The sequence below is a fragment of the Cotesia glomerata genome, linkage group LG5, assembly GCF_020080835.1.
Source record: "Cotesia glomerata isolate CgM1 linkage group LG5, MPM_Cglom_v2.3, whole genome shotgun sequence".
Taxonomy (NCBI): domain Eukaryota; kingdom Metazoa; phylum Arthropoda; class Insecta; order Hymenoptera; family Braconidae; genus Cotesia; species Cotesia glomerata.
In genome coordinates, this window is record NC_058162.1 from 26,898,193 (window position 1) to 26,915,733 (window position 17,541).

At 35.0% G+C, this 17,541-nt stretch overlaps 1 protein-coding gene across 3 annotated transcripts in view; it reads right to left on the bottom strand.

The window, feature by feature from the left end:
- LOC123264551 (telomerase-binding protein EST1A) overlaps positions 1-17,541 on the bottom strand; it is a 53,968-nt gene that overhangs the window by 9,363 nt on the left and 27,064 nt on the right. For all 3 annotated transcript variants that reach the window (XM_044727847.1, XM_044727846.1, XM_044727845.1), the window contains 5 exons: positions 8,435-8,622; positions 7,010-7,083; positions 5,433-5,545; positions 3,645-3,922; positions 3,329-3,505 (listed from right to left, as the gene is read on the bottom strand). In XM_044727847.1, coding sequence (XP_044583782.1) covers positions 3,329-3,505; positions 3,645-3,922; positions 5,433-5,545; positions 7,010-7,083; positions 8,435-8,622 — 830 coding nt within the window. The remainder of the gene's footprint in view (positions 1-3,328; positions 3,506-3,644; positions 3,923-5,432; positions 5,546-7,009; positions 7,084-8,434; positions 8,623-17,541) is intronic.

The following is a 17,541-nucleotide window of genomic DNA, read 5'->3' on the forward strand; positions in this document are numbered from 1 at the left end:
TTCTAGATACAACTTTAAAATAAACATTTATTATTACACTTATAATTTAAATAATTATTCATTTAAATAGTTATTAAAAAATAAAATAATGTCAGTAAAGTGAGGTTATAATCATTTGATTAGGCATTCGGTAGTTTGACTATAGTAAATTAAAGTATTGTTCCTATCAGTATACAGTGAGAGTTTTCTCATGGTAAAAATATGTATTGTGATTATCAAAAGCCGAGTATAGTTATCAGAGCATTACCGAATTTAGTTTGAGATCTATACTCTCAGTAATACTATAGTAATATAATTTAATAATACTGCTATACTAAAACAATTAATTTAAGCTCATTTAAGTTCATTTTTTCGACTCGGGTTGAGATCTATACTCTAACCAATAATACTATAGTACGTGTGTTGTTGTCAGTCCCGTCGCCATTTTTATACTATAGTAAATTCCGAGTTTTCCCGCGTATTTTGTGTATTTATATTTATGTCCAGTCTATTTATAATATAGTAGTCTGAAAATAACTTAAAACAATTATTATAAGTAATTGCAATTCTAGATACAGCTTTAAAATAAACATTTATTATTACACTTATATTTTAAATGATAGTTCATTCGAATAGTTATTAAAAAATAAAATACGTCAGTAAAGTGAGGTTATAATCATTAGATTAAGCATTTGGTATTTTGATTATAGTAAATTAATTGTGATAGTATACCTAAAGTTACAATCATTTTACGTATGATTCTCACCAAAATGCCTATTATTAGTAGAGTAATCCCGATAATTTTGTTCAGCATAAGAAATATTGGAAAAATACTTTCTTCTTTAGCCTATCCTCTATTATTAAAGAGTTTAATAGTTATAATTCATAAATAAAGTAACAAGATAATACAAATAGACGGAATTGAAATTTATTTAAAGAGTAACGTCAGACGGGTAAAAGAAGTTGAGAGTAAACTACGACGAGCCCAGTCACCGAGAAATTAACGAGAGACTCTGGAGTATATACTATATATAAATAGCGGCGAAGCGCCACTACACTAACAGAGTATAATTAGTTTAGAGTAATTAGTCTCGCGCGGTTTCTCTCGTTCTCGTCGCTTACTAACCTCCCCTTTACTTCTACATTACAGCAACCCAACCTCACTCTCTTTATTTTTATTCTTTATCATCTTCTTCTTGGTTTAGTCTTCTCGACTTATTTCAGCTATTATCATTATCATTATTTTTCACGGCCTTGAAATAATCCTGAGATACAAATTAAAGACGAGCGTAGCAAGTGAACTGAGTTAGTAAACTTTTATTTTCCGAGTGTAACCTCTCTTCATAACATACAAACCGGAAGGACGTGTAATTGCACCTTTTGCAAATTACATTCTCAGTATTTAAAATAAATATTATTTATGCTGATTCCGGTTATTTTTATTCTCTTTTATCGTATAAAACTCCGTCCTTAGATTGGGTACCAAGCGGGTCGATAAATCTCGCCAGAACCCAAACTGTATTATTTATTTTAGGAGATACTATTGTGATGCTGATGCATCGCTTTAAACCTGATCCTCTTTCGGGTCACCAAAAAGTCGCATATCTTTTAAGATACTGCTCATTAGTCACGTCTGATAAAAATTTTTCGGGTTTATTAACATATAACAGAAACATTAAGAGCTTTCATGTGTGCGGATGATAAAAATTTTACCCTTTAAGTCAGATAAAAAAACAATTATTTATTTGAAGTACTTACTCTTTCATAAAATCTGAAAAAGATTAAGTAGATAAAAATGCAACTTAAATTTGTTTTTAGTGTCATTAATATTAATCATTTTCTTGAATTTAATTTCGCAAATTATTCTGCCTATTAATAAGTACTAAACATTCTTAATTACACTAAACAACGTTATTAAAAATCCAGTTTACATAATCGTCGACTATTTCCATAAAACTCCGAAATCAACCTAGATGCATGCATAATTCTCAATAAAACTCTAATCATCCTGGAAATAAAATCACAAACAAGTCAGACAAGTTTTTTAGAGTTGACTGACAACTAAAATCCGTATTATTTTAGTAGAGCATCTGATAAGCGAAAAAATTCATCGAGTAATGCCGGATTATATGGGAATTAGGGGAAAAAAAAACTTCCGTTAACAAAAACAGTTCAATTAACTGGATTACGTGGAAAAAGTGAGGTTGTTACCTTAAATATTTAAATCAAACTGCAAAAAAATTGAGTAAGAACTAGAAATCGCGCCACCTATAACTAAGTTGTAAACATTGCCACACAAATTAATATTCATTTATTTATTGATTTTTTATCAATCGTTGATTTACGTTAGATTTAATTGTTAATTTTTTAAAACAAATCTTTTGATATTTCTGATCATGAGAATATTGATAACCTCAAAACTGACAGTTTTTTCAAAGCCGCCATGTTTTATTGGATCTGTTGTGAAACTGGCCAGTTACTTGACAGAAACTCGATATTATACTGGCCAGTTTCTGGTTAAAGTCTAGTTGAACTGGCTAGTTACTGCCCAAAAACTCGATTTCATTTCTACGAGGGACAATTGACGAATTTGAAGAAAAATGTACTTTATATCTATTAAATCAGGAGTTTAATTTTGGACTTGATGCTTAGATGTGATACGTTGATATGTTTATAATATGTATGAGCGATGATTAATGTCCCTATGTACTATGTGTTATAAATTATAAAATTATAAAATTAAATTAGAATAGCTAATAACATTGTTCAAAATTAGTATTAAAGAAATATGGTCCCAAGGAGTTTACTCCAGGATCGAAGCAAATAAATAAATATATAAATTAATATTTTGAAGGTTATAATTTTTTGCGGGAATCTCGCCGATAGAGAGGTCGCTTACCTCCGTACTAATAGTTAACCTTAGTTGTAAAAACTCACACATTAACCTTATATATTACCTTATACTAATTATACTGGCCAGTTTTTGGTTAAAGTCTAGTTGAACTGGCTAGTTACTGCCCAAAATTTCGATTTCATTTCTACTGGAGACACTTGACGAATTTAGAGAAAAATGTACTTTATATGTATTAAATCAGGAGTTTAATTTTGGACTTGATGCTTAGATGTGATACGTTGATATGTTTATAATATGTATGAGCGATGATTAATGTCCTTATGTACTATGTGTTATAAATTATAAAATTATAAAATTAAATTAGAATAGCTAATAACATTGTTTGAAATTAGTATTAAAGAAATATGGTCCCAAGAAGTTTACTCCAGGATCGAAGCAAATAAATAAATAATTCACAATTTTACAACAGGATAATTGTAAAACAAAGTGACTAACCTGAACACGTTGACGATGACGCTCTTGCTTTCGCTGACGTCTTTCCAATTCTTCTTTCCGCTCAATCAGCAGTCGTATCTCGGATTCCGCAAGCGAATCGTTGGATAATCGCTTCAATAGAGATGTCGGCTCTTCCTCTCCTTCGCTGTAGCTGTCCACCAGCAATTCCGAATCACTCTTTAAAAATAGTTGTGATAAATAGTATCTAATGAATTCGATTATTCGACTATTGATCAAGACGAAGATGATGATTATCATCATGATCATCATGCTTGAAAAGCTATAAATAGTTTCCGGATAAAGGAGGATTTGTTACCTGCTCGGGAGGGGAATTCGGAGAACTTGTACTGGACGTCTCGACCAAAGAAACGTATTCGCTTACGCCGAATTCGTTTTTTTGTAGCTTCAGCACCGGTGTCTCAAGACCGCAAAGGAAAACTTGTCCGAAAAACAATATTTTTTGTATGCGTAAGCACACCTGGGCCACCTCCATGTCCTCAGTCTTTTCGGCGTAAAACGAATCCTGGGGATTCGACATCAGAGGCGTGAAACCAGACAACGTTGCGTCCTCAGGTAGTTTTACCAAATTAAGCTCTAAAAAACGTTTTATTAATTTATGATGTTGATTTAAGTGATTCATGATTCACAATTTACAAAACAAATATTTGTTTAACTAGAACAATGAGCAACTTCATGGCCGAATAAAATTACAATTGCAGATTATGTCATCCGAAACTTTTGTTAATAATTTTTCATAAAACCGGTTTATGAATTTATTTCTCAAACTCGGATTATTAATAACTATTGATCGAATAAGGTAAAGCACCTAGTAGCTGAACAGGTTTCAAAGTCAAACTTATTTGCCCCTACTTTTAATATATAAAGATGTAATTATTAGTTAAAATTAGTGATTTTCATGAAAATATAAACAATTTTTAATTGATTAGCAAAATAACAAAAATAATTGATTATTTATATTTTGACAACGTTTTTAAAATATACTATCAAAGGAGTAGTAGTTGAACAATCAATTCTGACAAGCCTTAGTAGTTGAACACTTCGGGAGCAGTAGTTGAACTAATAAGATATATGGCAATAGGCACACCAAAAATTTTCGACGTTTTATTGAAATATCCAAAGAAATATAACACATTATTGAACAATATTAAAAATAATACTGTGAATATTTAATATGTTCATTTAAAAATGATAAATATTTGTATTTAATTTTTTAATTACATTTTTTATGAATGACAAAGCAAATTTTCAATTATAAATCAAAAAAACTCAATTCAAAACGTTCAATAATTTTTAACTACACTAATTTTTAGTCATAAAACTTATTTAAATTGCAGTAATTAATACAAATCACAATGCTGATCACTAGTCTATAAACCTATTAGAGGTTATAGTGCTGTTAAAATTATACGGCCCCAGCCTGTTCAGGTTCTGGGTACCGCTTTGAAAATTTCGAGGTATAGTTAAACGCTAAAATTTATTATAAAAATTATAGTTTATGTCTTTGCAAAAAATATATGTTATTTAGAAAAGACTATTTCATTAGACGGTACAATTTTTTTTAATTAAAATGATGATATACCGTTTTTTTTTAACTGATTGTTCGGTTTACGATTTAGTACCTTTTTCATGAAAAAAATAGCATCTATCGGCGATTTTCGACATGTCAAAAATATAATTGTTTTGATTTACAATTGAAAAAACTTAGAGAAATCAATTACTGTATCATTTAATAATTATAATATGCGCATATTACTCATAATAAATTTACGGATTTTGTATTATAACAATTCGACAATTCTGTTCAAGTACTGGTCCCAGTTTTATAAGTGTTCAAGTACTGGGTACTTTACCTTAGTAAGAAATTTTATTGATACTGACGAAAATGTCGTAGGTAAATTGAATTTTAATATAAATCTGAAACTAGTAATAAAGTTGGTCGGCCCCTCGGCTGGATTAATGGAATTTACGGTCCAAGTGGCAATTACCGAGATGTACTCTATGACTAATAGAGGTGCCCCTATCGAGAATGATGACTAATCGTGTTATCTGTCGGTTAACGAGTAAAAAGAGAGAGGATACTCACCGTTCTCCCGTCCAATGGCTTCACGTGCGTGAATAACTATTTTTCGCGGATAGGCCAGCTTTTCTAGGAGATTAACCATCGTCGCCAGTCGGCTCCAAGCGTCTCCTACCGGACTGAAATAAAAATATCAAGAATAAAGAATCAACTGAGCCGGAGATAAATATTTAAACAGCCGTTAATTATTTAGAACAGTGAAAAGGTCATTTGGAATAAGACAGTTGAGAATCTTGAGTAGATGATAGACCTAAGGCTTTGCTCGGTGAGTCCGATTCGTCTCGGCGGCTGTCGTCCTTGCCAAGGCGACGCTTGACTCACGTACACGTAATTGTTAATCGTTAACGAGAAACAATAATTAACTTATCCAGCCGGATAGTAATGGTTGCGCAAACCCGTAAGATTTTTCTCCGTCTCAGTTACACTCATTTACCGAATGCTAAATCTTAAATCTAACTCTCTTGCTTTTAGTGTCCCTCCTTTTCTAGGTCTACATCGGTCTCGGTCTTGCATCGGGAGTCGAGGGCCTTGGGACTCGTTTAATGGCCGATAGATTGCATCGCTCGGATGATCGCGTCTGCAGAAGCACAGCGCCGCAGCTCTGCCCTCTTCAAGTTCATCTTTTTATCCCTTTTTTCCCTTTTTTTTTCGGTTTGCTTCTCTATATCGACTTACCGGGGATCAGACTACTCCATTCGTCTCAGTCGAATTGAATCTCCGAGTTATTTTCTATAAGATTCATCTTTATATTATTTCATTTTCGTTTATTTATTTTAACAAAATACTTTTATCTTACTTCCAAGCCCAAGTGATTTTATTTTAAGTAGATACAAATAATAAATAAATAAATACTCTCAAAGGTATATAATATATGAATATAACCCGTAAATTGTAAATCTGAGAGGATGTGGATCATCCTTAGCGGCAACCGTGACCTACGATTCAACGCATTAATTTAAATCACGTTCAACTGTGCCTACTCTATCGTACACAGATGACAGAGCGGTTCACCAACCTCTGTCATATGTCATACGGATTAATATCTCTCACCAAGGTCGATTAGCGTGACTAGTTACTGGCGTCTAGGTTATTCCCCGATCATTTTTAAGCCTCTCATTTAAGCCAATATAAACGACTACTAGAATCTATTCTTATAACCCAATAATTCTATCCTTATATTACATAATTAACCTAAAAACTATAATCCTTACGGATAATAGTTTATTCACATTGACCATCTGAAGCGGCGATGACATAAAGCCAAAGCATTAAGAATTGTAAGCAGACAGTTGCGCCATCTGTCAGGACGCCAGCGTAGCTTGGTATTACCAACAGAGTTTCTGTTAGGGAAAATAGTTTTAAAAGTTTAAAACCAATTATGACCTCAGCTTCGGAAATTCCATTGTCCGGTACACTCTGGTTTAATTGTTAATTAAGGAACACCTGATCAGTTTACCTCCACCTAAAACTAGTAATCCAATACCGCTAGCGGTTCTGATAAACTTTTAATGAATAATTATCGATTGCGGTTGTTATAATAATAAATTAAAAAAGTTTAGTGTTTAATAAGTTTTAAAACTTACCCGACTCGATAATCTGTACAAGAGGGCGGTGGGTTCCAGACGGTACTGTGGCAAAGCATCCAGTCGCACCAGATCTGAAAAAGAAAAAAGAATTAAAGAATTTTAATAATAAATTACAAATTAAACGGTTAGTTTTTGTTGAGATATTAAAAGCTGCCCAGGAAGAAATACATGTTAATATTTCCCGGACAGTAATAAATATCTGAGATGTGTATGTGATGTATTTGCGAATACTGTTACTGCATACCTCTCACCTCATTCTGTCTGGCTTATCGGGGATATTAATGACTCTGTTGGTTAGTAACTAAATTTAGACTATTATTTAATATTTATGTATCCACCCTCGGATGAATTTTATCTTAAAACACTGCAGTGGCATTTGAAATATCTCAATATTCTCCTCGAAAAAAATTTATCCTTTAAAAAACAATAAACCAATAATAAATAATCAAGATTCCCGTTAACAATCCGATAGATCAGGATCTCGATCAAGATTGGTGAAAAGATTCCCGCTAGATTCGCTGATGAGTCTTTTCTCTCTTCAATTTAAAATAACAAAAAAGCGCAAGTTGTTTTAAAACCGTTTTTTTTTATAAACAAACACGCGTTGAAAGTCCCTATAACACAAGATGAAATGCGAATGGTATCTCTATTGGCAAGCTGCCGAACGTAGATATCGATCAAGTATCGGGAAAAGATAGATAAAGCGAATCTATCTATCTTTATCTCTTTCTCATGGATTCTCTTCCGCGGCGGGATAATCGCCAGTGAGAAGAGAGATAAACTATAGAAATAGAGAGAGAAAAATGCCGGTAGGAATCTATCGAGCACGTACAATGCAGACATAACTATCTTCGTCTTAGTCTTGTGAGGGGTCGACGGGGTTTTCTTGTTCTTATTCTCAGTTCAAGTTGTTCGTCTTCTTCCTCTTGTTATTCCCGGTTGTTGGCTTACACAGTAGATACTTCTCATCGGTTCTCTAATGTTATAGATGGACCCTACACGCATTCGATAGGTGCATTAATCGCACCCGCTTTAACGTCGTTGCATAATAAGCATACGTAGACGGAAAATAAGAGCAAAACGTATGAATAACTAAGTATAAGCCGAGATATAAAATAAATAAATAAAATATGTACGCGGAGTTGAACACATTGGCCACCAAGCGCGGATCATCGTAGGTGCAACTCTAAAACCTTCGGGTTAATAAATCCTGGCTGAAGAATAGCATTCGGAGGAAATCGGATCGAAGGTAACTACGAAATTAAAGTGCCGCTAACGCTGAGAAAGGTTATTAATTTTCAATTCTACGTTCATCCTTACTCACGAATTCATTAATAATGCTCCATCAGATAACGCACAACATCTGAGTTACATTATACGGAGGAATAAGAAGAACTAGTTAGTAGGCAAAAGGATTCTTACCTTGATAGTCGGCAAGAGGACCTGCATGTCTTCGTCAACAATCAGCCTCGGGCGTTCCTTTGCCGCTTTATCCAGCTCTTCTCTTAGAAGCGCGACACTTCTCTCGAGAATCAAGTTGAACATCTGCAGCGACACCACTAGGGCGCGTTCCTGTACTTCCGAGCGATACCCCTGTGCCATTTGGGAATCTGAAACAGAATAAAGCTGGTTGGTTAGCAAAAGACTATAAATAATGAGTAGATATTTTGAAATGGCTAAGAATCTAGGGACAGGATGAAAACTCCTCACGAATAAGCTTTTCATTATCTTGTATATCCATCGAGGATAATCGACATATTCAACATTTCAGCGTGCCCTTTCATCCCGCAGCGGCTATCGAGAAAGATGTAGCCTCGTAGCTCTCTACTCTGGGATAGTAGAAAGAAGGAAGAATATACGCGAGGTTGTGTTTACGAGGGTGACATTGCCCGCGGTCTCTTTCATCCGAGGAAAATACCGTCCATACTACCGATGCTGTTTGTTACTCTCCGGAATCAAGTCTCTGAAGATTTTGCCGATCACTAAGTAAATATTGCAAATACCCTGGACATTGACTTTTGCAGCCGGAACATTCATTAATTTTATTGTTTTTAGCCATATATGACTTTTTGGTAAAAGTTAGTTTTTAGAAATTCCGACAGGTGGCGAATGATCGCTAAATTTTCTCATAAGTAGAGAGTTAACTTTCAGGATATAAGTAATAAACCAAAAAAAAAAAAAATTATTTTTCTCCTATAAGGTGGAGATCGTTGCCGTGAAATGAAAATAATTTTCTTAAAGGTTAAAATTAGTTTATAGGATGTTCGTGAGGCGCCTTGAGAGTCTCGGCGTGGTTAGTACCAAGGTGTCGTTAAATAATTCAATTGGCTTCGTTGAAACGTTATAAGTTATAATTGACCCTTGGGCGTCTTCCTGGAGGGTGATATTTACTCAGATCACTTGTTGGCCAGCCCACTCAGACAACGACGAGACATCACCAAGTATATCTCTTGAGTCTATCAGAACGCCCTGCTGTCAATAATATGAACGGGCCAATCGAGGTGGTTATTATCAACCATCTCATTCCCTCATACTCGGTTATTTATTTTTTATTCACTCTCAGCATTAACTCATACAGGTTTTATTTTCCACTATTAAATATTCATCATCTTTTAATTCACATGATGGCTTTTTAAAGTAAAGGTAAAGCCAACGATCGATTTTATTATTTCTTAACAGAAACAACATCAAGTAAATAAATATGAGGTTAAACGGTTTACTTATGTTGCTTCATTTAACTTGTCGCATATAGTTATTTAAATATTTTAATTCATTCTAACTGAATGAGTTTACCACCGACAATAATATACATAAAATCCCCCTCTATAGATATTAAAATTAATTAAGTTTATCGCGAGTTAAATAAAGTGGGTATGATGATTGCGGGGCAATATCAATTCACCGTTAAAGTGTTCTCGTTAAGGTGCCTTGATGAAGAACGCCTTGACGTGGATATATACTTTCGCCTAAATTGATCGTCCTACCCAGACACCCTTTTGCGATACCGTCAAGATCGATTTAATGCATAGCGTCTCTGTGCGGTGGGATTTCAATAAAAATCACCGGAAAGACCGGCTTTTCAATATCAATATTATCTCTTTACACTTATACTCCCCCTCCATCGACAAGATTGATCTTCGATCATATATAAGAATAAATTTCAAGTTTGTTAATTATCAATGGGTATAATAATTTTATTCAACGATCGATTTAATCACAGATTGTGTAAGATAACTCTTAAAACGTATCATTTGACGAGAATGATGACGAAATATTCGTGTCGCTACATTACTCACTGGGATTTATCATGAAAAGAATTTGTAATTTACCCTATAAATATATTTTCCTCTATAAGCATTGATAACCTGAAGGTAGTTGGGCGCCATTTTATGCTCATGAAATCGTGTTTACTTTTTCGAGGATTCTTCATTTGATAGCTTGTAGCTAGAAGAGGAGAATTGTTTATTGAGATCCAGTAAAAAAGGGTAGTTATATGGTTATATATGAGAAGAAGAAACTCCCAGATTATAAAGTGGTATAACTCGGAATGAGCAATGAGCAATGGTAATGTAACTACTCAACTGCTCGTGGTAGAAGGCGTCCGATTACGATATCCCGCTCGGCATGTGAGTGCTTAGGAGATATATAACTCACCGGAAATACCTTGAAGCCAACGACCCAGGAGACAAATAAGCGTGATGATCATCACGCGATATCTTCTACAACAACTTTTGTCGTTAATTTTAGCAAGAAAATTCAACTCAAGTCTATTTTAATCCAACCTGTTTCCGTTTGTTATTGCAAACGGAAATAAATTATGATAATGCTCCATATGATTACGATGAGAAAGATTTGGTAGCTTAAATCTCTGTTTTTTGTAACAATTCTGACGAGCTTAAGACGGCCTTGACGAGGCCTTGCGAGGTCACCGACTTGCTACGACACAGCTTATTTTCTGCTGGTTCATCTCTATCAAACTGCTCAATCAGATCTTGGAGATCTGGTCCATAACACGTTGATTTGATATTGAATTCTGGCTACGAAAACTTCTTGAGATATTAACTTACTGCAGTAGCCTTGAACCCAAAAGAGCCATAAACTTTAATAACACAAAGTTAACAACAGATAAATTCGTGTCGTTCTAAGAAACTAAAACCTCTTTTCTCGATTTACTTTACTTGCTGAGGATTTTTTTAACTTCCTCGCCGCTTCTTGAGTGTAATTTTTTCTTTAACGCCTCGTCGACGATCGTGGCCTTGCGAACGAAAATCTTTAACCAGAATATGTCATTATAATTGTAGAGTATCTCGGTGGTGGATTCTGTTAGTTAGATCGCGTGTTTGATGAGACACCCCGTCAAGTAAAATGCACGTAGCTTATGTTAACGCAAATAACTTACAAATTATTTTAATTTATAAAAACATCTTTAGCATTGAGCAACACCTTCGAGACACGTAAGACGACCAAAAAAAAACAAATTAACTAAAAGCAAATTCGTTTTAATCGTTCGCAAGTGTAATTATCCCAACAAAAAACATAAAACTTGTTCAGTATCCATTTAACTTTTTAATTTCAAAAGTTTTGTAATCCAAAAGATAATTCTTTGACAAATGGACGTTTGATTTTTGTTAAATCGGTAAACTTTTAAGAACCCAAGAGTTGGTTCTATCGTCATTGGTTATTCATTATGGGAATTCAATTCACAAGATTTCTGCGCACGAACGGACATCGAGATAACGCCCTTAAAGTACAAAATAATCTCACGCACACAATCTCTGATTTATTTAAGACAAAGATGTGCAAGGAGCGTGTTAGTTCAATAGTTTGCTTGTTTTTTTTTTTTTTTTTTTTTTATTTTTCACGTTTTATAAAGTAAGTGGAAGATAATACTTTAATTGTCGTAGATATCGATGACAACAAATAATACTGATGCGATGAGATATTGAGTAAAAATGATCGCTGGCTAGATAAATTACAACTTGTTCGTTCTGGAGATTCGTTTCTTATGGAGATAACAAAAAAATAAAAGGAAAGGTGAAGCGGAGACTGAAGATAATGACCAGAAGAAGTGGTAAAGGTAGCAAAGAGAGATGACCACAAGTACAAGTCTGGATGCGTTTTAAAAGATTTACTGTGGAATAGAAGGGAAAAGGGAAAAGAGAACAAGAGCATGCTGCTCATCGTTATAGGTTAAAACGTAACTTCTGTAACGTAACCATACATTTATAATACAAAGTATAAGTGTAGTATGTTGTATGGTGTATGTTTAAATAAAATAAAAAGTTACGAATTTAACTAACAGTCATTAGGGGAATTTCTTTAGCAGACCGGTGATTAAGAATCCTCATATACTGGTTTTCTGGTTATTACTCAACTTTACCAGCTTCTGAGAATGATAAAATAATTGAATTTGTTTTTAAAGAAAAAGGATTACAAGAAAGTAACATTGGCGATGTTACCGTTTGACGGGATATTAAAGAATCAAACAGTGGAGCTTAAGAATTTTCTTATGCTTATGCTTATGTTGAATCCTTAAAACAACGACCTTGGTATGTCAGTTCCAAGAGACGTCGAATCGATTAGCCTCGAATAAAACAACCAGTACATTCTCTCCTAGAATTATGTATGTAGGAAGATAGTAACAGTCTTGGCTGAAGCTAGAGGCTCCTGCTGGAGAAATCAACAGGAATAAGAAGATAAAAGAAGATCAAGATGATACTGAACAAAACCAACACCAACACTCAGAAGTTTAAGAATAAGATGATGATGATGATGATGATGATGATGATGATGACGCAGATGATGATGATGGTGATGAAGAACAAGTATTTTCACCGCGGCTGTTCATTCACCCGACCTTCACAAGGTCACAGGCTTCCGAAAGAAAAAAAAAGCGAAACAAGTTGATGGCGCAGAAAAAGAGACTGTAGTGCGAGAGGGAGGAAACTCTACGAATAGTGTGCTACAGGAAGGGGTCTAATCAACGCCTGGCGTCATGCTCCAGGGAACACGCTCTTACTCTGTAGGAAGACGGTGGGCAAGCAAATAGAAGAGGAGCCTCGCAAGGACACGAACAATTTAAAACTCTTTCATTTAAGAATTCTTTGCCGTTTCGTTTGGGTACATTGATTTAATATCCAAACAAATGATTCCAAGTGAAGAAATAGTACAAATAGTCTTCGAGGATTACGTGCTGGTGAATCAAAGAAATTTTCTCCAGCCCTGAAGATGTGACACTTCTATCCTTGTTAGATTTGCCCGGCGTTCTTCCTCAGATTGTAGCTTCTTCCTCGGTTTCTATTTCTTCTTCAGCCGTAGGTGATTGCGCGCATGCACCAGAGGGAACGTGTGTCGCCCGTGCGTGTCGTGCGTACAGTTAAAAATAACACTTTCCGAGATATTTATAGCTATCACCCGTGGTTGGAGGCAACGAACTGGTACGAGGTATGAGAGTACATAGTTATACCTGTGTGCTTTTTCTTAAGGAGTCTCGTTGCTGGATGAATAAAACCCAAGCGGTTACCATCTCACTCGAGTAGGATCACTTTAAAAATGCGATAAGAGGTAACCGGTCCAAGTCCTCAACGAGGGCTCTGATGCACAACTAGAGCATGGAGTGAGATAAATAGGAATACCGAGGGATACCCTCTCATTCTTTAGATCGTTTGTTTGTTCAAGTTACTTCCGTAAGAGATTAAGATCATAACTGAGGAGATGCGGATTTTCTTCGAGGTAAGAAAGGCTGTACTTTGGTGCAGTGATGCAAGTAAATATCCCCGGACAAAATATAAATCTTTATGGTACCAAATGTCATAATTTTGCTCTATAAAAATTATTATCCTGAACGGTAGATCACTTGGATCTGTTCTAAAATTTATAAAAATGATTATCCTGAACGGTAGATTACTTAGTTTTGTAAAAATAATTATCCTGAACGGTAGATCACTTAGATCTGTTCAAAAATTTGTAAAAATGATTATCCTGAACGGTAGATCACTTAGTTTTGTAAAAATAATTATCCTGAACGGTAGATCACATAGATCTGTTCAAAAATTTGTAAAAATGATTATCATGAACAGTGAATCACTTGAATCCAAAGCTGACTGCAAAAACAAACAAACACATATCATGAGTAAGACTGTTAATGCGTACCCTATCGCAGGAAAAGGGTAATTTACAGTAAAAAAATATTTAAACAAAATGTCGGGCATTGAATGGCGAATTGATTGTTAATATGTTATGTAAATGGGCACGATTAACTAATTGCACGTATTGAGTCACGGAGGAAAGTATTATGGAGTTTTGATTGGAGGTTTGTTAATATTTTCTCGGTGGATAATGCCTCGGTGGATCACTCGAGTAATGGCGAGCACGAGAAGGAGAACTCAAACGTGAACGTAAACGGGAATGGGAAAAGGATTTTGTATTATATATTAGATAGACGAGAGTAAGAGGAATAAAAAATTACGGGGAGAGGAAGAAGTGGGTGCATTGCGCTCGAAGCGAAATGGCCTTGACGTTAGGCTCCATCGGCGAGGGCAAGGACGACCGCCGAAGCGTATTTTTATTGGTAAGTTTTTTTACTTTTAACATCACTTGTTGGTCTCTTCTTGCCACCCTGTATCGCGCAATCGCAACCGCACCTACGACTACTAACTTACGACCATTACTTGTTCGCTAATTTTTTTATTTTCCTTTTATTGCAGTCTTATATCTCCTCATATCTTATCTATTTATTAAATTATATTATAATCCCGTGGGTGGTAGGGAAAAATAATTCAGGAAGCTTTTCTATTAAAAATAATCATGGAATGCACAACGCGGAATATTTACTCACTGAGAGGTTATAATTTGCACCAAGCGTACAAGCAAACAACGTCTGTTCTTTAAACGTTGAAAGAATCTTTTTTTCTAACGATTGTCGAATGCGTCACTGGATGACTGGTTTGTAGACTTGGTAGGTATTATTTGCTTATGGTGTCTAACTCTGCCAAGAAACCAAGTAAACAGTTAATTTTTATTTGGTGATTGGCTTTGTTGGACTAACGGATTTTTAGTTTGCTCAAAACAGTATAACGCCAATTCGGATCTAAATAATGGATCCTTCTTCAAGCTCTTATCTCCATAAAAAGCTTTATCCTTTCGGCTGTTGCGATCCTCCATTTTCGATAAACAATTCTGGATAACTCGAGGAAATAGAAAAGCATCCTTTTTTTTTCTGGTTCAGTATATAAGTACATTTGTTTTGTTTTGTTGGTATCAATGTTTACCGGGTATCGACTCACCACTCAGCTCTAAAGTTTCATGGTATATCGACGTAGTTATATGTAGGGCCATTAAATTACGGTAGTCTGTCGAGGATAGAGGCTGCCAACTGAGAAAAGAGATACACCTAAGAAAACCAGACGATACCGGACGCGCATTTATATCGATGCATTAAAACTCAAACTCGATTTTCTAAGCTACTGTTCCGGAATGAGTATTTTATACTCTGGTGTGCCAAACAAAAACAAGACAGACGCTATAAAATAGCATACCCAATAGATTTACCAGCAGTAAATAGTTACCGGATAACAAAAGACCCTTTAAATTAACTCGACCTTCTTGGTCATATACATTCTATTTAAGTAAGGACTATAATCAATGTTTTATGCTTCGACGATCATGCTAAAAAGCTCCAGATTATTTCCATTTGTCAAGAGCACTTGTTCCCTTGATTCTCGATCTGATTTGGTATTTCGTGATGTTCTAGGTATTCATACAACACTATGTTTTCATAACCGTACTTTAATAATCCAAAGGTGGTAGCTTGAGTTATAAATTACACATTTCGTATAATTGCTAACTGTATGTACAAATCGTTGAATGATACTATCCACATCCGTTCATTTTAGATATTTCTAAATAAAAATTTTTCTACGGGCCATTAGATTCAATCGATTTTGGCAACTTCTTATTGCATTATACTCAATGTCCATTTTATGTAATCAAATTCCATCAAAAAGCTTCATAAAGGTAAATTCATAAATAACGTGAGACTAATGGTCCCATCGTAGAGGTGTATGTAGATGTAAATAAAATGAACGTTAATTGGTAAGGAAACACCGGCAGTTTGCAAAAACTTCCGGCACCAATTATCCTTGTAACCTCATACACCGTTATGCTAGTGGGATCAACAGAAACTAAAGTCTGGATGGGATGATCGGTCCATGTTACCACAGAAAACGACTATGCACCTTCATAAAGGTCAACACATCACGAAAGCTTCCTTGGCAAGTGGCAAGCCAAGCTAAGTTAAGGCCCAGCCTCAGCCGCTTTCAACCTACCCATTATAACTCGGCTCTAATTATCGATTTCTTATACATAATTTAATAAAATTCTTGGTAATATCTATAATTATCAGGATCTCTGGTAACAATAATAAAATTATTCGGTTTTATTGGAAAACGTCAACGTGAGGGCTAAATATAGCCCAACTAGCGACAGTGTTATTAATTTAATGAAACACTGAGTGTGACGGGCGTCTCGACTATCTCGGAAATAATGGCTAATGCATATATCGCTTCCAAAGTTATCGGGTGAATGTATGACAGGACTCGTCAACTTGTCACAGTTCAACGAACTTGTTCAATATAATTGCATATTCATAATCATTCAATTTGTTTCTAAAAGCATTTCAAAAACTACACTTTTTTGATGAAACTTTGGGTAGCTCTAGTTTTTAAACAAATAGACGGATAGAAAAATATTTGGTACTAATAAATTTCGAAATTCATCATCAAAAGCCAACTTTTGAAAGGATATGTTTTTGATCCATAAAAATACCATTCCATGACTCATTAGAACTCGTTCCTGTTTGGAGGCCTGGATTTTTCGTTCCCTATTAAATCTTCATAATTAATGCCTTTTCCTCGGCTATAAAGGATGACTATAAGTATTAAGTATAAATAACTTAATAAATATGATCCGTATATAGTGTATATCATATCAAAGAAGCAACCGGTGAAGAGGTTGGCCTCGGGAATATTTACCCGGCGATGAAGAGATTAATATTTCGTTTCTGCCTAAAGGGTTGTTGTATTTCAGCTAATTTATACCTTATACCTTATACCTTCTGCGATATTTTAATGGGCATGTTATTTTTGGGCCCAGCAGGACACGGTACGTGTAATTGCCGTGATGGCGCTACAAGACTCGAATATCTAAGCGATATAGAGAACGCATATCGAATTAAGCGTTACATTAACCTTTAGTTTTTCAGGTTATCAGTTCCGGTTTTTGTTAGGATATATAGGCTAAAGCCCGTCAGATCCCTCCTATCTGACAGCAACGATCTCAAGTGCAACTGAAAGTCCTCGAGTTACTTAAAAGCCACTTCTCCGCTATAATGTTATGCCTGGACTGGTGCCCTAATGTCTATAATCTCCATCTTGAAGCTCCATTGTGGCAAATATCTTCCCGTCAACAAGCTGCCCACGAAACTAGATCCATTACCGGCCATTCAGCTAAAGGATAACCAACCTCTCCAG